Source organism: Canis lupus, chromosome 21, assembly GCF_011100685.1.
Source record: "Canis lupus familiaris isolate Mischka breed German Shepherd chromosome 21, alternate assembly UU_Cfam_GSD_1.0, whole genome shotgun sequence".
In the NCBI taxonomy this organism is placed as follows: Eukaryota; Metazoa; Chordata; class Mammalia; order Carnivora; family Canidae; genus Canis; species Canis lupus.
This window is the reverse complement of record NC_049242.1, coordinates 21776602-21800076: the sequence shown is the minus strand read 5'-3', so window position 1 is coordinate 21800076 and position 23475 is coordinate 21776602. Positions and strand designations below refer to the sequence as shown.

The 23475-nt window shown below is 54.6% G+C and overlaps 1 protein-coding gene across 6 annotated transcripts in view; it reads left to right on the top strand.

The window, feature by feature from the left end:
- Positions 1-6515: 6515 nt before the first annotated feature.
- Positions 6516-23475, top strand: part of CAPN5 (calpain 5) — a 52483-nt gene continuing 35523 nt past the window's right edge. The window contains exons 1-2 of one of the 6 annotated variants that reach the window (XM_038568536.1): positions 6516-6642; positions 23116-23339. In XM_038568536.1, the coding sequence (XP_038424464.1) occupies positions 23175-23339 (165 nt within the window). In that variant the 5' untranslated portion in view covers positions 6516-6642; positions 23116-23174. Of the gene's footprint in view, positions 6643-6677; positions 6698-7698; positions 7962-23115; positions 23340-23475 lie in introns of those variants that run through there. The other 5 variants (XM_038568539.1, XM_038568535.1, XM_038568540.1 and 2 more) reach the window with 5 other exon arrangements.

Below are 23475 nucleotides of genomic sequence, written 5' to 3'. Positions count from 1 at the left end.
TAATTAAAGACTTTATTCATTTATTCATGAGAGACACAGAGAGAGGCAGAGACACAGGCAGAGGGAGAAGCAGGCTCGCCATGGGGAGCCCAATGGGACTCAATCCTGGGACCCCTAGATCACACCCTGAGCCAAAGACAGATGCTCAACCATGGAGCCACCCAGGTGCTCCTGGATTTGTATTTCAGACAGTTCATTCAGCTGCAAATGAAGGGATCTGAGGGGCAGGAGGGGGGGCCTGGGGAGAGTGAGGAGATGGGGAGCAGGGGAGCAAGAAAGTGCCTGACCTGAGAGGAAGAAAGGAGTAGTGAGAGTCCAGAGGTCCTGGCAGGCGGAATGGGCAGGGCTTGGAGGTTTGGAGTACTAGCAGAAGGCACGGAAGGGAGGAAGGCTGGTTCGGGTCTCACCCAGGAACTTCAGCTTCATGGCTTGGTGAGGAGGATCAAGGTTCTTATGAAAATACTCTGGACTTTTTGGGAAGAAGTCTGTCAGTTCCTCAAAAAAAAAAAAAAAAAATCCACCTGGAGTTACTTTATGACTCAATAATTCTAACCCTAGGTATATATCCCAAAGAATGGAAAACATGGGTTCGTACAAATCCTCGTAGGTGAATGTCCATAGCAGCATTATCCATAATAGCCCCAAAGTAGAAAACTGTCAAAGACCCATCAACAGATGAATGGATAAGCAAAAGGCCCTATATACACACAGTGGAATGCAATCCAGCCATACAGTAGAATGAGTACACTGATCCATGCTACAACATGCATGAGCCGTGGAAACACCCTGCTGGGTGAAAGCAACCAGCCACCAAAGCCACCTAGCCTATGGTTGTATTTATGAAATGTCCAGAAGAACAAATCCATGAGATGGAAAGTGGTTTGGTGGCCACCAGGAGTTGGGGGGAGGCATGGAGAGTGATCACTAACGGGATGATGAAAATAGTCCGGGATGAGATCACGGTGATAGCTGCACCATTTTGCAAATAGACTAAAATCTAATGAATTTTACCCTTCCAAAAGGTGAATTTTGTGGTATGTAAATTATATCCCAATAATACACATTTACGAAGATACATTTGGAAACAAAGCACTGTCTCCAAGTCCCTGCTCTCCTGTGCCCATCCCTGTGCTCCACTCCTTCCCACCTGCCCCTCAGGAACCAGTCTCCACAGACTCATCTGTCCTTCCTGTATTTACTTTGTCCAAATGAGCAGATCCCCTGTGTGTGTTCTTATATTCTTTTCTTTCTGACACGAAGAGCAGCATACTATAGAGACACTCTTTTGGCCTTTGCTTTTTCTTTCACTTAATAGAATATCTGGAATTCATGTCATATCAATTCAGAGATTATTTTATTTTATTTTATTTTATTTTATTTCATTTTATTATTTTATTTTATTTTTTACAACTGCAGGGACCGCCTGCATGGCTCAGTGGTTGAGTGTCTGCCTTCTGCTCAGGGCGTCATCCAGGAGTCCTGAGATCAAGTCCCACATCGGGCTCCCTGCATGGAGCCTGCTTCTCCCTCTGCCTGTGTCTCTGCTTCTCTTTCTGTGTCTCTCATGAATAAAAAATAAAATCTTAAAAAAAATTTTTTTAACGGTAGTGGAAGGGAAGGTGGGTGGGGGATGGGGTAACAGAGACAGGCACTGAGGAGGGCATTTGATGGATGAACTCTGGGTGTTATATTATATGTTGGGAAATCGAACTTTAATAAAAAAATTTTTTTTATAACTGCAAACTACTTCTTTGTATGGCTTGGCTATAGTTTATTCAGGAGTCTTCCATGTATAGTAGATTGTTTCCAAGATTTTGCAACTAAAAGTAATGCTTCAATGAAAAATATTTTGCATATGGGTTTTCACATGGCCGGAGGCCTGTCTTCAAGGTAGATTTATGGAAGTGGAGTGGCTGGGTGAAAGTGTAAGTGCATATTTAATTTTGTTAGGTATTGCCAAAGTTCTTTCCATAGGGTTGCATCGATTTGCTTCCCACCAGTGATGGACACAAATGTATTTGAATGCCTGTTTCCCCACAACCTTGCCAACATGATGTGTGAGGTGTTTTTCATTTTTTGTCAGTCTGACAGGTGAGGAGTGGTATCTTTCTCAGAGTTGTTTCAATTTGCCTTTCTTTAATTCTGAGTGTCCTTGAGTTTTTTGTGTTTTTTTTTTTAAGATTTTATGTATTTATTCATGAGAGACACAGAGAGAGGCAGAGACACAAGCAGAGGGAGAAGCAGGCTCCATGCAGGGAGCCCCATGCAGGACTCCATCCCAGGACCCCAGGATCACACCCTGAGCCAAAGGCAGGCGCTTAACCACTGAGCCACCCAGGCGTCCTGAGTATTTTTTTCTACATGTTTGAGGGCCATTTTTTCCCCCAAGATTTTATTTATTTATTCAAGAGAGAGAGAGAACCCATGAGCAGGAGATGGAGGGGTAGGGGTAGAGGGAGAGGGAGAAGCAGAATCCCCTGAGCAAGGATCCCAGCTTGGGGCTCAGTCCCGGGACTCCTGGGATCCTGACCTGAGCAAAGGCAGATGCTTAACCGACTGAGCCACCCGGGTGCTCCTAATGGCCATTTTAAATATCTTTTTTGGTGAATTATCTGTCATGCCTTTCCCCTCATTTTACTATTGGATTTTTGGGTTTTGTCCCTCAACTTTTAAGAGCTCCTTATGTATTGGGGAGATCTGCCCTTTGTCTGTTGTATAATATTGGAATATTTTCTTCCAGTTTGTCACTTGTCTATGGACTTAGTTTATGGTGATTTGGAAAGTTTTTTTATTTTCATGTAGTCAAATGTATCAGTCTTTTCTTTTATGGCCTTTGGGCTTTGAATCATCATTAGAAAGGCTTTCCCAACATGACACTTAAAGAGGAAGTGGCTTATGTTTCCTTCTGGTCCTTGTATGGTTTCAGTTTTAAACTTAGAGCCCTAAACCATATAGTTTATTCTTTTGTTGACTGTAACATATGGATCTATTTGTTTCCTTTTCCTAATGGTTACCCAGGACCATTTATGACAAGGTCCATCTTTAGTATGTAACAAAGATGCATCTCAAATCACTGGGGTAATGATGTATTGGGGTCTTTTTCTAAATTTTTTAGCCTCTTGCAATCTGTCTATTCACCCACCAGTACCACCCATTTTTAATTACAGAAGCTTTTATTGTTTTAATGTCGGTAAACATTTTTGTTAAAAAGCTCTACGTCCAGTGTGGGGCTTGAACTCAAAATCCCAAGATCAAGAGTCCAAATGAGCCACTCAGGTGCCCTGACATTTTTAATATCTAGTAAACCCTCACAGTTTTTCTTTTCCAGTAGTTTCTTACTTGCATGTTTGTTTTTCATATGCTCTTCGGCATCAACTCATCTATCTTCATTAAATAGCTTGCCGTTATTTTTAATAGGCATATTTTTAATTTGCATCGAAGTTGCCAATTCACATAGGGAGAACTAACATCTTTATACTGTTGACTCATCCTATCTAAGAGCAGGGTATGTCTTTTCAATCATTCTTCCTTAGTGTCTTTCAAGAATGTTTCCATTTTTCCTTATGTAGGTTTTATACATTTCTAATTAAATTTGATCCTAAGCATTTAATCTTTTCTGTTGTGATATATCATAGATAGGGTTTTCTCTACCCTTATGTCCTCAGTTTATTATTTGTATATATAAGGTCTATCAAATTTTATATTTTAATCCTGCTACTTTACTGAACTCTTTTACTATTTGAATTAGTTTTATCATTGATTCTCTGTGGTTTTTCAGGTGTAACATTATGTCATCTGCAAATAGAGATAGTTTTATTTCTTCTTATTGTCAGACCTCCAATTGATTTCTCTTGCCTAAATAGCACTAGCTAATACCTGTGTGGGATAGTGGTGGAGCAAGTGGCCATTCTTGCCTGGTTCCTGATCTTCATGGAAATATTTCCAGTGTTTCTTGATTAAATAAGATGCTGGCTTTAGGACTACATTTTATTATTTGACAAAGTATCCCTCACTTCCTATTTCACTGAGTATTTTTATCATGAAGGGGGTTTGAATGTTCTAAAGACTTTCTTGGCATCCATAAAGAATATTATACGGTTTTCCTCTTAAATTCATTAATATGGCACATGCTTATCATGGGTTCACTTATATCCCCCAAAGATGTTGAAGTCTAATCCCCCAGTACCTCAGAATGTAACCTTACATGGAAATAGGGTTTTGAAAGAGGTGATCAAGAAATGAGGTCATTAAGGTCACTAATGAGGTCACTAATCCAAAAAGACTGGTGTCTTTATCAAAAGGGGAATTTTTAACACAGAGATGTTTACACACAAAGAGAGAACACATGTGAACATAAAAATACAGATCAAAGTGTTGTGTCTACTAGCCAAGAAATGCCAAAGATTGCCCGCCAACCACCAGAAGCAAGGAAGGAGGCACAGAACAGATTCTCCCTCACAGAAGGACTCAACCCAAATGACACCTAACCTTGGATTTCTAGGCTCTGGAACTGTGAGACAATAGATTTCTGTTGTTTAAGCTGCCCAGTTTGGGGTACTTTGTTATGGCAGCCCTAGCAAACCAATGCTATTAATGGATTCTCTAATGTTAAACCAACCTTGTATTCCTGGAATAAATGTCACTTGGTTCTGGCTGGTTCCTAATAATATCCAGGATGCTAGCAAAGTATAGGCAACCTGTCAGAGAGGCCTGGAATTCCCAGCAACTGAAAGGTAATCTTGTCCTCTGTGTCTGCTGAAGTCCACTGTGACCCTCTCGTTTCCTGCACTCTCAGGAGACTGCTGTTAGCCACCACTCCCAACCTGAAAGTTCTGAATGTCTGACTCATCTCTCTCCCTACAATCCTTGGCCTATAATCCATCCTACAGCCCCCCTGGCTAGATTGGAGTAGGGGAATTGGCTGACACGGTTATTTGAATATCCACCCCCACCCCCCCCCACACACAGAGCCACTCCTCAAGCCGAGGGGCTTCCTTTAGGTTTCTCAAACAATAGCTAGCCAATTAGATCTGCTGAGATTTGAAAGAAATTATTATTGTTGTAAGAGTTTCACCTGGGAAACCTTGTAACACAGAGATAAGGTAACACACAGTCCAGATAAGGGTGTTCTGGACTGGGACAGAGAAGATTCTGTGTCCAGCCTCTGGTATGGAGCCTGCAGAACTATGGAGAGGGAAGTGGGTCAGCTTTGGGTGACAAAGGACTCTTCCAAGAGGAGTCGAAAGAGCTGCCCCATGGAGGGAATGAGGTCCCAGTTATAGGGGGATGCAAGCAGAGATTGGTTAGCCAGTCAACAGGTCTACAGAGGTGGCTTTTCCCTGGAGGAGAGAAGAGGAGGAGGTGGAGGAGAAGAGCACAAGAGTGGAGTCAGACAGGGTAGGTGTGGATCCTAGTTCTGCCATTTCCTACCTGTGTGGCTGGGGCATCTCCCTGAGGCTCATTTCTGTCATCTGCAAAATGGGCCTAATGAGGGCTCCTGCAGAGGAGGCAGGCCCAGTGATGGCACCGTTCGATGACTCAGTTTATGAAGACTGAGTACCACCAGAGCATCATTGGGGCCGCACCCCTTCCTCAAGCTTGCTGGGAGACCGGGTTCTTCCTGGCTTGTCTGCAGACCATGCTCGACTGCCCCCTCAACAAGAGCAGGGCTGTGCTTCCCCTCACCCCCAACCAGGATGGGTGCCCTGGACCGGCCACTGTCTCTCTCTAGGCCTCTTTCCTCATCGGTCAGAGAAGGCAGAAACTGCCAGGGATGGGCTCAGAGTGGGCCCTTGCAATTCTGACCTTCTGGAATGCCTGGGCTTCTAACTAGCCATGTCTCTGCTTCTCAGGACCCAGCGTCTTCACAAAAAGTTGGTCTGGATGAGCGTAACATCACCTAAACTGTGCTGAGCACTTACTCTGAGCCAGGGAGCCACTCCAGGGGCTTTACAGGGATGGCCCATGAAATTCCCACAACTCTGTGATATGAAGGCTACTCCACTGATTTTATAGGGAGATGACTGAAGCAGAGAGGTTAGGTGGCTTGCCCAGGGTCACACTGCTGATGTGACAGCCCAGGCAGCGAGTCCAGAGTTCATGCTTGGAATCACCACCGCCTGACACTCTTCTTGTGGTCCCCACACTCTGAAAACAAAAGGGGGACCCAACATCCACTGTTTTTGCAGGCCGAGGCAACAGATATGACCCCACACCCTATATGATGGGGCCGTCTTCCGCCTAACGACTGGCCTTTACCTAATCCTCACACATTTCTGCCCAAAGCCCAGTGTACAGACAGGAAAAGGGATAGAGGACTGGCCTGGATCACTCAGCCAGTAACCGGCAGACTGAGCACCCCGGTCACCAAGTATGACCGTCATCCCCGCGCTTGACCCTCAACCTCACGGGGAGGCCGAGACCCCACCGCCAGCTCTAAGAGGCCGGGAGAGAGTTCAGAGCCAGGAAAGAAGCACAAACAACAGGGTGGGAACGCTCGGGAGGAGGGGTGTGGCGTCGAGTGCTGCGGTGGGGGTGGGGCCTGGCGATGGAGGCGCCGGCGCTGGAGGCCCGAGGAGCAGCACTTGCCTCCCCGAGAGGGAAGGAAGAGCCTTCAGACGGCCGCAGAGCAGCTCCAGCGAGGTTTGGGGGGGGGGGGGGGGCGGCCTCGCGAGGAGCACGGCAGGCTGCAGCCAGGGTACGGGCCGAGCCGTGGGGTACTGGGGTACGGGTGAAGGAGTCAGGCACAGGGGCAGTTTGGGAACATTGTTCTGTGGGAGGCCGGTCACGGATGCACATTTGAAAGTCTTCCTAGGCTGGATCGGGACTGGGGGTGGGGGACGGACGGGGGGTGGGGAGGTGGCGCTGGAGCTTGCCTCCGGGGTGTAACATCTGGGGAGCCTGGGACCGAGACTGCGAGGTGGTGGTGGCCCCGAGTCGGGGTGCCCGAGAGGTTAATGCGGTGATTAACCGAGACTGAGAACCCGGTGAGTGGGCCGAGTTTCTCCATCTGCAAAGTGGGCTGGCACAGGCCTGGGGTGCCCAGACCGGGGAGGCAGGTCTCCCCGGAGCCCCTGCTGTGCCGCGGTTGGTCACCCACAAGCCTCCTCAACCTTGCTCCAGAAACACGCCCCTCCTGCGGCAGCCCCGTTACACACGCGCGAAGGCTCAGTCCGAGCCTGGGGCCGGCTGTCAGGGCCTCTGCGCGAGCCTCCCGGGGCTCTCGGTTCCCCATCCTCGTCCTGAACCTTGGCGGAGGGGAAGCCACAGGGCTCGCCTCAAGTCCTCTTTCCCCGGTCCCGTTTCGGCCTTGCACGGCTCGCCCCGCAGGATGCATGGCCACGGCTCGGCGGCCTGCGCGCCTTCCGGGGCCGGCACACGACCTCGGGCAGACCTGGGCTCGGGCCTGGCGGGGCGCGGAGGGCTCCCCGAGATACTCCGGGGCGCACGGGGCGAGACTGGGAGGGAGGGAGGGAGGGCGGGGCCCGATGGAGCGGGGCGGGGGGGGGGCCGAGCCGCGCTGGCCCCAGGCCCCGGCCACCCCGGGCGGGAGCTCGGCGGCCACCTCCCTGCGGGCTCGCCCCGCGGCTCCGCGCCAGTTCGCCTGCGCAGCGGTGCCGGCCGCCCGCCCCGCTGCAGACCACGCCTCTGTCCCCAAGTGGGCGGAGGCCGCGGGGCGGGGCGGGGCGGGCGCAGCCCCGGAGTCCGAGCGCGAGCCCCCAGCCCCGGGCCAGCCGCAGCCGATCCCGGCCCGAGCCCGAGGCCGGCAGCTCGGGGTGCGGTGCCCGCGCGGTGCCCCGCGTCCCAGCCGGGCAGGTAGGAGGCGCTGCGCGGAGGGAGGCGTGTGCGAGCGCGCGTTCGCGTGTGTCGGAGGTGCGTGTGCGGGCGCAGCGCGGGCCGGTGCGTGCCCGCGGAGACGAATCGGTGCGCGGGGGCGCACCCCCAGGCGGGGGAGGAAGGAGGTGAGCGCGGGCCTGGAGGCCCGAGGCGGGGGCGGGAAGAGGCTCCGACGGTCCGCCCCCCCCCTCCCCGCGGCCCGGGGCGTCTTCCACCTCCCCTGGGGTGGGCGCTCCGGAGCCTGATTCTTAGTCCCGACGCGCTGAGGTTTAACCCCCGGGATCCGACTGTCCCTTCTCTACCTCCGTTCCCCTTTCCTGGTCTCTGCTCAGCCCTCTGCCATCCGCTCGGTTCCACCTCCCCACCTGGATGTGCCCCCGGCCTCCCCCGCCCCGGAAGCTTGGGGAAGGGGCAGGGCCAAGGCCAGGCCGATTCCCTCGCCGACCCTCCACCCAGGTTGGATAGGGGCCTTTTTTTGGGCTGCTGAGCTTGGGTGTGTCAGAGGGGGCCGGGGAGATCTGGGAGAGAATGGATCTTGGGCTTCTCTGCCTCCAGCCCTCAGAGCTGGGGACCTGGGGACACCTGCCTGGGGTCCAGAGGTGAAGTAGAACAGAAGATCATGAAGAGGTGCCAAGTCTGCCCAGGTTTCATTTCATGTAGTGGGATTGAGCCCCTCCCAGCCCTCCCTGGGGTGAAGAGGGTGGGGCAGAGGGCTAAGTGAGCTCCCGCGTCTCTCAGGGCTGCTGAGCTAGAATTTGAACCTGGGTTTGGCTCTCAAGTCAGAATCTTCTTCCTGTAGCAGCGTTGGAGAGCAAAGTGTTGAGGTCAGCTATTCCTAATATTCTAGGGAGGGAAAAATCTGGGTGGACTTCCTGGAAGAGAGGGGTTTGTGGGTAGGGCTCAGCCAACCCAGAGTGTGAGGCCTCCTGGGGAAAGCACTGTGTTCTCTTGCAAGGATTAAGACCTTTCAGCATCTTTGGGACTGGTCCCTGCTCCGGTCCCCAGAGCCCTGGGGTAGGGGTGGGGAGGCCTGACTGCTTTTCTTGGCTGAGGGTACTGGGCAGGGTGGGGTGGACCCAGCTGCGACTGCCTCAGGCCAGGCCAGAGCTGGGTGCCAGGACAATGAGGTGGGGTCATTGCCCCAGGAACTTCCCTTCTGACTGGTGAGGAGGCAGTTGGGGCCACAGATAAGCCCCTGCGCATGCGCCTAGTGCTGGAGCCCAGGGCAGAGACCTGCCTGGGCGCTGGGGGAGATTTCCCTGCAGATACACCAGTGCTGGGTCTCAGAGGGTGAAAAGTTCGCCAAGCAGAGGAGAAGGGGCAGGGCAGGGCAGGTCTAGGGAAAAGGCGTGGAGGTGCGAAGTGGAATGGTAGCCCTGTGGGGAGGGGGCGCATCAGATGGTCAGATGTGCATCTGACAAGTGCCATCCATCTTTGGCTCTGTGTTCACTGGGTTACTGTGGAGGCCAGTGAGGAGGAGGCCGCAGCCGGGAGAGGCGCTCTCCCCTCTCCCCTGCCTCTCCTCCGCCCAACCCCCCCTCCCAAGGCCTAGGTTTGGTACAGGGAGGAGCACCTGATAGAGATTCCAGAGCAGGGGTGGTGTGCATGGCAAAAGGGTTGCACCGAGACCTCTTTCAGAGGGACCCCGTACAGAGGGAGAGTAGGTCGAGGAGCCCTTTCTGAGATGGGGCCACCACTGGGGGAAGGCAATGAGATGGACAGTTGGCTGTGGGAGGACTGTGGGGCAACATCCAGGACACTGCTTCCAGGCCTTCTGGCTGCTTCTGCCCTCACCGCAGTCTCTCGGGACAGCCCTGAAGCCCTGGTCCCCGAACAGCAAGCAGGTGCCCTCTCCTACCTGCAGGGCCTGTCCTTGTATCCAGGCTTCTTCTCTGAGACTGGCTCTGCCCTTGACTGTGCCCAAGGATAGATCCTGCCTAATGACAGGGACTCGGGGGCCGACCACGTTTAAGGTAGATCGTGTCACCGAAAGGGCTATACTAAGTGCATGGTGTTTGATAGCCATTATAATTAATGGTACAGCTGATCCTTGAACAACGTGGGTTCGAACTGCACGGGTCCACTTGTACGTGGATTTTTTTTACAGGACGATACCGTAAATGTATTTTCTCTTCCTTATGGTTTTCTTAATAATACTATCTTTTTTCTAGCTGAGTTATTGTAAGATTGCAGTATATAATACATACAGCGAACAAAATATGTGTTAATCAACCGCTTATGTTATTGGTAAGGCTTCCGGTTAACTGTGGGCTCTTAGTAAGGTTTTGCGGGGAGTCAAAAGTTATATGTAGATTTATTTTTTTATTATTTTTTATTATATTATTTTATTTTAAAGATTTTATTTATTTACTCATGAGAGACACAGAGAGAGAGAGAGAGACATAGGCAGAGGGAGAAGCAGGCTCCATGCAGGGAGACTGATGTGGGACTCGATTCCAGGACCCTGGGATCATGACCTGAGCCAAAGGCAGATGCTCAACTACTGAGCAACCCAGGCCGTCCTCCTCAAGTGCTCTGAGTGCCCTTAGGGTCCTTTCTTCCAGCCCTCAAGCCCTGCCTAGAGACCTCTTCTGCCCCTTCCTGCCTTGCCCTTGCTGCTCAGAACAAACAGTTCTTGGCTGGCAGTGGTCCCCCAGGCCTCACCTTTAAGGACCGGCCCCCACCCCAGTTTTGTAGCGTCTCCTCCCTGGGGTGAGGATGAGACCCTGGGATGGCATTTGGCTGGGCCAGGCTGCCGACTTCCTTGGCCTCAGGGCCTACTTTTCCCTGCTCACTAAAGGCAAAATGGGTTCAGTCCCTTTGAGATTTTAATCCAGGCTGTTGTAGGAAGGCAGCCCTCATGCTCCAACACAGGAAGCTAATGGAATGTGAGCCTTTGCTTGTCCGCAGCTGTCTGAGCTACTGCTCCCCATTCTGCTTGTTCAGAGATGTTTGCTAGGGACCCCAACTTTCTCGGGGCTCTGGGGTGTGAGAGCGCTGGTGGTTGAGGCTGTGGTGGCCTGTGGTTTTCTGCCTCAGTGGGGTCTGTGGTCTTGCAACCAGAGCAGACAAAGCCCATCCATTGGTACTCAGCTAACCTTCCCTGGGCGGGGGTGGGGGGTGGGGGGGTGGTCAGGGGGTGGCTACAGGGCCTTGCGTCCTGGGGGACCAAATGCAGAGAGCCCACTGACCTGATCTGCCTGCTGCTGCCCAGCCAGCCCCTACCCCAGTGCCGCCTGCTGCTGGGTGACTTAGGCCAGTTGGGGTGAGGTCGATCCTGAGTGGCTTGTGACCAGTAGCAGGAACTAAGACACCGAAGTTTGGGGTGACTTTGTTTTACATTGAAGTGATTCAGGGTGTCATAACTTCTTCCTCGCTTGCTTGCTCACTCATTCACTCCCTTGAGCAGGAGAGAGGTGCAAGGCCACACACGTGCCTGCCCATGAGCTTCTCCAGGGTTAGCGTTCGTTTTCTCTTGCTGCAGTAACAACGAATGCAAACTTAATGGCTGAAAACACCACCATCTTATTCTCTGACAGTTTGGAGGTCAAAAGTCTGAACTGAGTCTTAATGGGACTAAGATGGTATTCGCAGGGTGGTTCCTTTTGGAGGCTCCAGGAGAGGCTGTTCCTCGTCTCTTCCAGTTTCTGATGGCTGCTGGCATTCTTGTGACCTCAGGACCCCAATCTCTCTCCTTCCGTTGCCCTGTTGCATTGTCCTCTTCTAGGCTCATATCTCCCTCTGCCTCCCTTTTATTCATTTAAGATATTATCTATTTATTTGAGAGATGGCGAGAGAGGGAGAAGCAGGCTCCCTGCTGAGCAGGGAGCCTGATGTGGGGCTCCATCCCAAGACCTTGAGATCATGACCTGAGCTGAAGGCAGACACTCAACTGACTGAACCACCCAGGTGCCCTCTGCCTCCCTTCTATAAGGACACCTGTGATCACATTTAGGGCCCGTCTGGATGATCCAGGATAATCTCCACAACTTGAGACCCTTAAATACATATGTGAAGTCTCTTGCTGTAAAAGGTAACATTCTCAGGTTCCAGGGATTAGGACATTGACATTTGGCAAGGGGCATTATTCAGCCTGCCATAGGGACCAATTGCGGTGTCACTGCAGGCCATTCTGAAAGATCTCCTTCCCAGGTGCCCATTGGCCACTGGCTTCCACCATGTGGCCACGCTCAGCATCTGTCTCTCCCCAGCCTAGGAGCTTTTGTGTGCAGAGCCTGGGGTTATGGCACCTCTGGCCCTAGAGCCCAGCCTGAGACCATAGTAGCCAGAGCTCAAGGATATTTGGAATGTGCTGGCATGCCCCCACAGGTTGCCCCAGTGACCAGATCCCATCCTGCACCCAGCAGTAGGTTAGGCCTTTCAGAGAGGTGCACAGCTCATTGCAGACATTCATTCAACAAACCCAGTGCTGTGCATGGTCACTTGATCCCCACCATCATCCTATGAGGGCTGGGTCCTGGTGGGAGCCCCATGTTGCAGATGAGCATGGTAAGGCCAGTGAGGCTAAGTCCTGCCTCGAGCAGAGGTGTGAGGAGAGCTCGGCCAATAGAGCAGAAGACCTTGGTTTTACAGACGAGAACTCTGAGGCACAAGGAGGTCAACTGTCTCCCCATATGAGGATGAGGATGAGGACCTGGACGGGATGTGCTGAGGCTCTACTTCGTCCCCAGGGCACTGGAGACTGCCATGGGTGGGAACATGACCTGGTGCAGAGCAGTGCACCGATGCTGCAGGTGCTGCTTACTCCCTCTGCCTGGAGAGGCCGTTGCCATCAGAGGAGGCGATGTGGGCCTCCTACTGCCCCCAGGAGACCCCCAGTCAGAGAGCCTCTGGCCTGCGTGCTGCGGACCCTGCCTTAGTGTGGGTCACTGTATCCTCCGTACAGCCAAGGCCATGCCATACAGGCCCTGCTTCTCTCTCGGTGGCTGTTTCTACGCTCTGGCCTGTGTGCCTGCGCCCTGGCCTCCACTCCGCCTTGCCGTGAGCCATGCAGGAGCCCGCCTCAGACCCCGGCACTCTCCCCAGGACTCAGCCTGGCTTTCAGGACTATCATAACCCGGTCTGGCAATGTTTCTATGCTGGTCCCTTCTTCCCTCTTCTTCTTCCCTGCAACCCATCCTCCAGCCTTACCTAAGTGGTTTCTTTTTCCTAGGGTGTTCCATCTTCCTCCTAACCTTCCATTTATACCTCTTGAAATCCCAGCCCCCCACTTTGAGATCCTACTTTGATGCCTCCTCCTCCACGAGCCTTTCATGCCCTGTCTGAAGGAATCAGTGCCCTTTTGGAGCAGATCTCTCGGCTTGGTACTGGGGGCACTGTGTCTCCTCCACCAGGCTGACCTCCTGGGTGGAACTCTGCCTGACGCATCTGCCCCTTGACCAGGCACAGGGCAGGTAGGTGTGGGGGCAGGTTGGAAGGGTAAACACCCACTGAGCCGAACTCCCAAGGGCTGATGAGCAGGTCACTGTCTTTGTTTGAGGGAGGGATGGAGGGCCTGGTGGAGCGGGACTCTGACATGACATAGGCCCGGGGCTCGGTCTGGAATGCATCCCTTTCCTCTCTGAGCCCCTTGACGTCATCTGCAGTGAAAATAGCACAGCTCATTTGTGAGGCTGAGCAGGAGCTTGAGCTAGGATTGAATGTCCGCTTCCCTGTCTGAGAAATGGGTATCATTTCAGCAGGTTTCCAGCTTGGGCCTTGAGGGGCACGTGGTGCTAGAAGCATAGCCAGCCTGTTCAGGAAGCAGGAAAAGGGGCTGTCCCAGTGACAATCCAACAGATTGAAAAAGGCAAGGGGTGTCCCCTTCCCAGCCATTCAACCTACAGGCCAGAGAGGGCAGGGTCACATGGCACAGGGGAGTCAAGGGGGCTTCAATTACCTGATCAAGTCTCGTTTTGTCAGGTGGTTTCCCTTGTGGGGAGTGGGTAGTGCCTATGAGCTGCAGCTCCGAGTGTTACCCCCACCCACCCAGGGAGGACAGGAAGCAGCCCCTGTGGGTGGCACTCAGCTGCACCTGCCCCTCTTTCCAGCACATTCTCCGCAGGTTGTGGTTCGGGACTGGGAGCTCCAAGGTAGGGTGACAGCTGCCCTGGTCTCTCAGGATGCAGGACTTTCAGTGCACAGACCAGGGGGACTAGCTGCTTGCGTGCCTGGAGCCCATCCCCTGCCCAGGGGCTGCCGCCTCCAGGAGTGTGGCTTCTTCTCGTTCCTGCCGTCAGCCCAGCAGGTCCCAGGCTGCAGGGTCCCAGGAACCCCCCTTGTGGAGGGTTCCCCTTTCAGGTCTGCCTGCTTACTGAGATTCCCTGTGGAGGGACCCACGGCCCAGTGAGGACCAGCTGCGGGCAGAGGCCTGGGGACTCAGCCAGGACCACACAGAGAGCCAGCCTCAAAGCTAGCTTTTCCCTCAAAGGCACTGCTGGGGGTTCATCAGCACCCCGGGCCCAGAGAGAGACCCTGTGCCCCAAGTGTGCCCGGCCCTGCCCTCCAGACCCCCCAGTCTGCGAGCAGTGGGTGACGTGGTTGGGTTTATGTGTTCGAGAGATCACTGCAGCTGGGTGGGGACTGGATCGGACACGGACACGGTCGGGGGAGGGGAGTGGAGAAGAAAGACAGGATTGCCCAGCCCTGGTGCCAGGCCGCCTGGCGTTGTTGGAGTGACTCACTGCGCCCGGCCCCCGGCCCTGCTGCTGGAGCGGGAGTGTGAACCCGAGCGTGAACCCGAGCGTGAAGCGGTGGCCCAGCTCCCCTCCACACGGACTCCCTCCCCGCCCCACCACGCTTTCCTCAGCACCTAGTACACGCAGGAGGCCAAAATATAGCCCCTGGAGCACAGAGATAGACTCCTTGAGCTTGCTGGTGATGCGGGAGCTCGGAGCTAGAGGACAGTGAGGGCGGGCTGTGGGACGAGGGGGACGCATACATCGACAAACCCAAAACCATGCAGGGACGCCTGGGTGGCTCAGTGGTTGAGTGTCTGCCTTCGGCTCAGGTCGTGATCCCAGGTCCCGGGATCGAGTCCTACATCGGCTCCCTGCAGGGAGCCTGCTTCTCCCTCTGCCTGTGCCTCTGCCTCTCTCTGTGTGTCTTTCATGAATAAATACATAAAATCTTTAAAAACAAAACCATGCAGGCAATCAGGTGGTCACCAAAGCCTGGGGCTCTCCCGTTCAGCCCCTCCCCGGCATCTGGCCTGGCCTGGTCCTCGGCCACAGACCCTTTTCTCAGCATCTGCCCCTAGGTCTCACCCCTCCGCCACACCTGGGCTACCCTCTGCCCTGGTAGGAGCCCCAGCCTGGCAGCCTGGCATCCCAGCCTGGCAGAGCTGGTCCTGCCAGCTTTCCCCGCCCCCGGCTCCACACCCGGGCCTTCCAGCTGTTCCTCGGTGCTCTCCTGCCTTCCCTCCATCTGGAGTGCGTCCTGGCTGCTCTCCCCCTGCGCCCCCTGCGGCTCTGGCCTAGCCTTCAAGCCTTGCTCTGGTTCCATCTTGAAGAGACACCACCGTTCTTCCTGTTGCTATAAGCCAGCCTGCAACGTGCCTTCCTCCGGGGAGCACTGACTGCTGAGTGCCTGGCTTCGTTCATCGTTTGTGTCATGTCTGTCTGTGCCTCCCTTGCGACAGCCGTGAGGATCTGACCCTCGTTGTCAGCTCAGGGCCAGCCCAGAATGGGTGTCAGCGAAGATCTGCATGTTGGCATTGTCTGTGTCCCCGAAATTATGAGATGCAGCTGATCGGCCCATCCTTGACTTTGTGGCTGGCAAAGGGGAGGGGGCCCTGTGGCTTGGAGTGGGCTGTAGCGGGAGGTCGAGGAGGGGAGATGGGGGGGCTTTGGTTGCTGGGCCATGGGTGTGGGGCATCACTGGCTGCTTCGGCTGGCACCGGATGGAGCCCCTCTGCTGGGCCTGTGCTGCATCATGGACACCCACTGTGGCGTGTGGGGAATCAGCTCAGAGGAGGGACCCCCAGCAGGCCTTCCTGTGGGCTCCCTTTAACCCCCACAACTGGCTGCTCACCAAGAGGAGTTGAGTCTCCCTCTCAAGGAGCTCAAGGACCTGCTTGCTTTCCATTTACACGTGAGTCTGTCATTTCGAGTCCTGTGGCCTGCCTTCTGGTTCTTCTGCTCCAGTCTTATACTTTGCTAGTGCATTCTCCATGTGGCAGCCAGCTGGGTCTCACGTCGCTCACCTGCTCAGCACCCTTCTCACTTTTCCATCACCCAGAAGGGACCCCGGTCTCTCGCTGGTGTTCCAGGACCCCTACTGGGCTCTGATGAGCCTCACCTATGACCTCTTTCCCACCACCCCCTGCCACCCTGGGTTAGCCCAGCTCCTCGCCCTGAGCTCCATGCCTGCGGTCGAGATTGTCTTTTGGGGTCCCCAGCTGGTACCCCCTTCTCAGATAGGAAACCCTGGAGGTGTGTGCCTGGTTGGGGTACCCTTCCCTTGTGGGACCCTCTCTTGGGTTGGAGCACTCCTGGTGTCAAAACCACAGTGCCCTGAAAGGAAGAGGAGGAGGCTTGCAGAAGGGCACACAGCCCGTGTGTAATGAGGCCAGGCCAGGCCCCAGCCCGGGGCTCCTTCCCTGCTCCCCACCCTAGGTTGTCCCACCCTGGTGCCAGGCAGAACCCTCCAGGGCTGTACTGTCCAGCTTGATGGGGGCCCAGGACTGGCAGGATTGGGGGCACTAGCTTCAGCCAGCCCTTCTGCCCAGGGCACTGCACTGGCTTTTCTGTTTAACATTTTATTAAAGCATAACTGCCCCGTGGAACAGTGCATAAATCACAGGCACACAGCCCAGTGACCGCACCCTGGCAGCCACCACCCAGATCAAGAAGTGGTATTAGCAGATCCTGGAAGGCCCCTCGGGGCCCTTGCAGTCACTGCCCCAAACATAACCACTCTCTTGTCTCTTGTTTTTTTTTTTTTCTTTTTTTTTTTTTTTCCTGTCTCTTGTTTACCATAGATGGGTTAGGCCTGCTTTTCAATTTTATATAAACAGGATTGCTGTATGGCTTCTCTTGCAGATGGTTATGCTTGGGAACTCCACCTGTGGCGTTGCATGGATCAATAATTTGCTCATTTTCATTGCTGGATACTATTCCATCGCAACACCGTATTTATCCTCTTTTGTTGATGGACATTGGAGTTTTTCCTGATTTTCAGCTATACAAACACTACAGCGATAAACGTTCTTGTATGTGTTTTCTGGTGTATACGTGCATATGTTTCTATGCAGTATATACTTAGGAGTAGAATTGCTGAATGATGCATTTGTTCAGATTTAATAGGTATGTCAAATGTTTTCGCAAAGTGATTGTACCAATTCATAGTTCTACCCCTGGTGTAGAGGAGCTGTAGGAGTGTGTGTGTGTGTGTGTGTGTGGTGGTGGTTTTCACTGTAGCCATTCTGGTGGGGGCTATAGTGGTATCTCATCAGGGTTTTATTTTATCATTTTATTTTTTTAAGTAGGCTCCATGCCCATGTGGGGTGTGAACTCAGGACCCTGAGATTAAGGGTCACGTGCTCTACCTGCTGAGCCAGCCAGGTGCCCTTCTCCCTGTGGTTTTAATTTGCATTTCTTTGACGAATAGTGAATTCAAGGGCTTTTTTTCTTCTTCATTGGCCATTTGGACATGCTCTTTTTCTTATGTTTTCTTTAAAAAAACGTTATCATTTTCCCTTTTGGTTAGATTTGCAATCTATGTTGAATAGTTTTTTGTGTATAGGGGTCAAGACAAATGTTTCCATATGGATAAACCAGTCAACCCAGCACCATTCAAGGAAAAGACTGTCTTTCCCCCAGTGCACTGTGGCATCATGTTGTCCACCTGGTGGCCTTTTTTCTGGACTTTCTCTCCTGTTCTATTCTGTTTCACTGGTCTGTTTGTCTCCCCTGTGCTAGTACCACACTGTTTAAATTATTAGAGCTTTAAGATGGGTCTCGTTAACTGCCAGTGTGACCCACTCGGGTCCTGGAGGGCTGTCCGCCTCCTTCCTCACCTGCAGTCTGCCCCCCGGGGCTCTGTATGGCAGAGGCCCCTCCTACACCACTGGGAACATCATTGCTTTCTTTAAATCAACTTTCTTTTTCCTTAATATTTCTTAAAGGAAACCGTGCATCTACTAAACAGAAAGTCAGCATTACTCTCCACAAGGCAGCTGATAGAATCTTAAAAATAAAGTAAAAACAGCCCAAAAGTCCATTCTCCGCCAGGTGCTGATGTGCTGGACATGAGGCCTCCTTCTCCTTTGTCAGGTGGGTGGGCAGGGGCCGTGAGGAATAGAAGACCCTCTAGACCGAACCGAGGTCCCCTTTGGGAAAGTCCTCGAGAAAGAACTGGATGGGTAGAGGCTTTCTTACTGACACATTGGAGTACCCCCCTAAGGGATCACGCTGTTGTTCCGGGGCCCTGCTTTGGGAAGCCCCGGTGTGATACAGAGTCTAGAAGCTTGGGATCCAGCCAAGAGGCTGCAGAATTAGGACTCGTACCTCGAAGCTCTCATCTATAAAATGGGACTAAACGTCTCTCTCCTGTTCCTCCCTGGGTGTGGTGGCTGCAGCATCCAGGGAAGGCTCAGTGGTGCCAGCCCCCTCCTGCAGTTGGGTCAGTGTGACCTGCTGCAAGATGAGCCCTTACCCCACCCTGTGCACAGCTGGGCAGTCCACACCACCTCCCGCAGGCCCAGGGAACAGCAGACTAGGCCACGGCCTCCTGGAAGTGGGTATACAGCATTTCCAAGGTGAGGACAGAGAGTCTTGTAGGGCAGGCCTGGGGCAGATGCCACTTTCTTTCCCTGTCACCTGAGAAGCTACAACCAGGTGGCTGACAGCCACTCAGAGTGGTTAACAGCTCACTTGAGGACACAGCATTAAGTGGTGTGGTCAGGGCTCAAGCTCTGGTCTGACTCACCTGCCAGATAACTGGTTGCTCTGAGCTTCCTGGTGAGCACTCTCAGGCCCTTGTTCTGAGCCAGGTCAGCAATCCCCTGCTCAGTCTGCAGGCCCCACTGTGCCAGGCTGGGTCTGAATTACCTTGCACTTTCCTGCCTCTGAGACTTTACTGGAGCTGTTCCCTCTGTCTGGAATGGCCTTTCTCTCGAGAACAGCTGGCTTCTGGGACCAGGCCTTTATGGAGGCCTCCTTGCATCCCTCTTGCTGGAGTCTCAGAAATGACATATTCTATGCTGCCTTGTGTCTTTTGGCCACACCAGACCATGGAGTTCCTTGGGGACGGGAACCCAGAATTGTCGTTACCCTCCTGGCAGGGGTGTGGAAACATGACAGGTGGACCCCCGACAGCAGTCCTGACCTCCCTCAGAAGCACAGTGCGTTCAAGTATACACTTTTTTTTTTTTTTCGGATTTTTAAATTTATTTATTCATGAGAGACATAGAGAGGCAGAGACACAGGCAGGGGGAGAAGCAGGCTCCATGCAAGGAGCCCGATTTGGGACTCAAACTCGGGAATCTGGGATATGCCCTGAGCCAAAGGCAGGCACTCAACCGCTGAGCCACCCAGGCGTCCCTGTTCAAGTATACAGAACGCGGTTCCATGTGGCAGTGTCTCCTTTGATCCTCCCAGAGACCCTGGCATGTTAGCTCTTTCTTTCCAGACAAGGACCATGTAGACCAGAGAGGTGATATGGTCTCTCCAGGGTCACACAGCTTAGGAGGACATCGGGAACTAAAGCCAACACATCAAGAGCTGGAGAAGGGCCGGCTGCTATGGAGAAAGCCTGGGCAGGAGCTGTGATGCCCCCTGGGACAGCAGGGGTATGGGCACCCACTGGCACCTAGCCAGCAGGAGTGGTGGTGGGGAGGCCTGGAGGCCTGGTCCCGCAGGAATGGGCAGGCCCTGCCTTCAGGGGCCCTGAGAGCTGGTGTGGCTCTGGGCTCTGACACAAAAAAGCTGATCCCTTTGGTGGTCCCTGCCACTCTTTGAGACTGTCTCCCATCCAGGAAGGGACTCCAACCTCACCTGCGTTGGCTCTTTCAACACAGATTTACTTCTGCCCCAGTGTTGGACCCTGGGGCCACAGAAAGGAGCTGGAGGGGGCTGGCCAGGTCCTACGTGGGTGGGGCACTATGTAATGGGTATCATCACAGGGTTCCAGGACTGGAGGGGGCAGGGGCAGGTGGGAGGGAGTCCTTGGGCTGAGCTTCGAAGGGTGACCAGGAGTTCTCCGGGAATGCATGCACTTGTGGAAGGAACAGTGTGTGCGGAGGCCCTGAGTAAACAGCTGTAGGGAACTGCCAGGGGCTCTTAGCACCAGACCTTGGCAGGGAGAATGATGGGGGTGGGGTGAGCTCGGCAGGGGCCCAGGGAGGAGGCCGCAGGGGCCCAGGGAGGAGGCCGCAGGGGCCCAGGGAGGAGGCCGGCTGAAAGACTAGGAAGCTCAGACTTTCCTGTTAATACCCGCTCACTTGCAGTGCACCCTGAAGACGTTCAGAAACAGGAAGCGCCAAGCATGGTGCTCCAAGCTCAGGCCCAGAGAGAAGAGCCCCCGGGTTTGGAAGCTGGGCTCCTGACTCCTGGTTTAACCACGGCCTTAAGTGGTGATGCCTGCAGCTACTGGGAGAGGGCAAAGCTCAGAGGCTCTTGGCTCTGTGACCCCAGTGGGTGGAGTGGGAGGTGACCCTGGGGCCCTGGAAAGTGAGAGGGCAGTGCAGAGGTGCAGTGTGTGCAAAGGCCCGGGCTGGAAGAGCCTGGCCTCAGTAGGCCAGGCAGCCTTGCTGGCAGGGGTGCAGCTGGAGAGGTGGCCAAGCTGGGGCAGACCTTCAGCCAGCCCTGGGTCCAGCCATGCTTTCCTGTCTCTGTCCCCACGTCCCTTCTGTCCTCCTGAGAGCAGAGCCTCTGGAGCGTTCACGGGGTGTGGCCGGGAGGGCTGCGAGAACCCTCCTTCTCCCCTGGTCTGGGTGTGCAGCCTCGGCCAGCGTGCTGCCCCTCCCTGGGCCCTCTGCGCTCTGGACAGGGAATTGCTAGGGCTGATTTCTGGGATCCTGCTTTCAGCTTCTTTGATATAATTCCTGCAGCTTTAATTGCTTCCTGAGCAGGCCCTCCCGGAAACTGTGATGCTAATGAATCTCCCTGGGGGGCTGTGTGCCAGAAGCCAGGGGCTGGCTTTCCAGGCTCTCCTCTTCTCTTTCGATCAGGCCTCCGAAGACTGGAAGGATGGGGGAGAGGGGCTGGGTTCTGGGCCTTCCTGACAGAGGGAGATGGCCAGAGAGGTTAAGTGGTTGGGCTGAGGTCACACAGCAGCAGAGCAGACCCAATGTGGATGTGGGGCAGAAGGTGAAATGACCGTGTGTCCTGGGCAGGCAGGGACCGTGAGTCCTCCCTGCTCTTCCTGCTGCCCATGTGGATTCCAAACTCATCACCCTCCTCACCTCCTGCCCTCCCTGCTTCTCACTTCTGTTGAATCCCTCATCTTTTCCTTCCCATGAATCTGGACCAGTCAGGGTGTGTGGCATTAGCCACAGGGTCACCGGGCCAAGGTGGAGGCACCAAAGGATGTGTGTTCAATCCTAGACTCTGCCATGGGACGTGGACAAGCCTCCCTTCACTGAGCTTCAGTTTTCTCTTCCAAAAAATGGAAACAATGAAAGACTTACCCAGGGCCTTTTGCAAATCCTGTACGAACTTCTTGCCGGCTGCTTTGCACACGGCAGGCGCCAGAGGGATGGAGCTTCTCTTGGTAATGAGAGGTGGCCTGTCTCCTCTTCTCCTTCCGCTCCCTCTGGCCTGCTAAGCAGTCTTCTCAACCTTTGGTTCATTATAACGGCGCCTTCCAGTTATTAAAGCAACAGCATTCCCATTGTGGAGCTGAGAAAATGGGGACTCAAGAAAATGGGTGAGTCACTTGTTCAGGGCCACACAGCAGGTGAAAGGTGCATTTGGGACTGGCACCCACATCAGTCTTGCTCTCGGACTTGTGTTCGCCCCAAAGGCTGGCCTGCCTTGCCTTGGGGTCCCTCAGGTGGGCTGAGAAGTCAAGGCCTGTGGCCTGGTGGGCAGGCCCAGGGTGAGCTGACCCAGGGGGTGTGGAACTCTGCCAGCACCCAGATGAGGTCTCAGATACGGCGGCCGTGGGTCCAGATGCATGGCCATCTGAGCATGAGTCAGGGCGTCTCCTGTGTCAGGCCCTGCCAGCTGCTGCTCCCCACCCACCCCCTCCTCCCAAGGGCTTCCTGGCCCTCTCGGTCCAGGTCCAGCCAGGGCCCAGCCTGAGTCCCTGTGTTTGGTTAGCACAGGGCTACAAGCACAAGGGGGGCCGCTGCAGAGGGGCCGCTCCTTCCGTGTTGGGCTCTATCGGGCTGCATGCTCTCGAGGGACGAACCAAGTGGACCCCGCTCTCTGGGGCTTCTGATCTGATGGTGCTTTACAGCCCCGCTTCCTGGGACAGGAATCCAAGGGCGGTGTGGAGGGAGAGGAGGAGTTCACTTTGGGACTGGGACCCTCACAGGGGTGGGCGGGTCAGGGGCCCAGAAAAGAGGTCCAGGCTGAATACGGGGAGATGGGGTCATCTGGGCAGGGAAGGCGAGCAGAAGGGAGGGAGAGAGGGGTCAGGGATGGGAGATGAGAGTGTTCAGGAGTGAAACTCCGTGAAGTCTGGGAAGCCATCAGGGAGAGTCCGTTGCGGTGAGAGATGGGGAGGCCACCGAGTGAGGGATGGGGGGGGGCTCAGGGGAGGTTAGGTCACTAGGATTAAGGAGCCATGAGGAAATGTTTATTCCAGAAACGCAGTGAAGCAGGCGGTGCTTGGGGGTGAGGCTTGGAATGAATGTGAACGATGGCCAAAGGGGGGCGCCCTCCACACGGGGCTGAAATGTGCTTTCCGATTAAGTGGGGGGAGTTGGAGGAGAGAAGCCTGGACGCGCGTGGCACCAGCCAGGGAGCTGCCGAGTGGGCTGCGAGTCCGACCCAGCGCTAGGGGGTCTAGGGAGGGCTGGTGACGAAGGACGGGGTGGGCGGGTGCGGCCAGGCAGCCCTGAGCGCCTGTGGTTGAGCCCTTGGCCTCTTGGCCTGCGGGCTGGCATCGCCTCCGAGCATCAGAAATGAGAGAGTTCGGGGTGCAAAGTCAGGTCAGTTGGTTCCCGTCCTTGCCGTGCATGGAGCAGCCGCGCCTCTGAGCCTCAATTCCTGGCCTGGGGACAGGGTGAGGGTGACCACTTCACAGGGCTGCCGGGCAGGGGCACCCATGAGGCACCTGGCTCAGTAGGCCGCAGTAAGTGATGATCTTCTCACCTTCCTGTCCCCCCAGGTGCCCCAGGAGCCACCTGCGTCCCCGCCTAGCCCTCCCCTGCGGGGGCAGCCGCCACCATGTTCTCGTGTGTGAAGGCCTACGAGGACCAGAACTACTCCGCCCTGAAGCGGGCCTGTCTGCGCCGGAAGGTGCTCTTCGAGGATCCCAACTTCCCGGCCACCGATGACTCGCTGTACTATAAGGGCACCCCGGGGCCCACTGTCCGGTGGAAGCGGCCCAAGGTCAGTGTCTGGTCACAAGGGGAGCTGAGGCGAGCAGGTCCAGACCCACTCACTCTGCAGGGGACAGGGCGGCAGCTGGTCATCCTGAGGCCCTGGGGGGCTGCTCGGGGGCGGGGGGGGGTCCCCCTGGATAGGG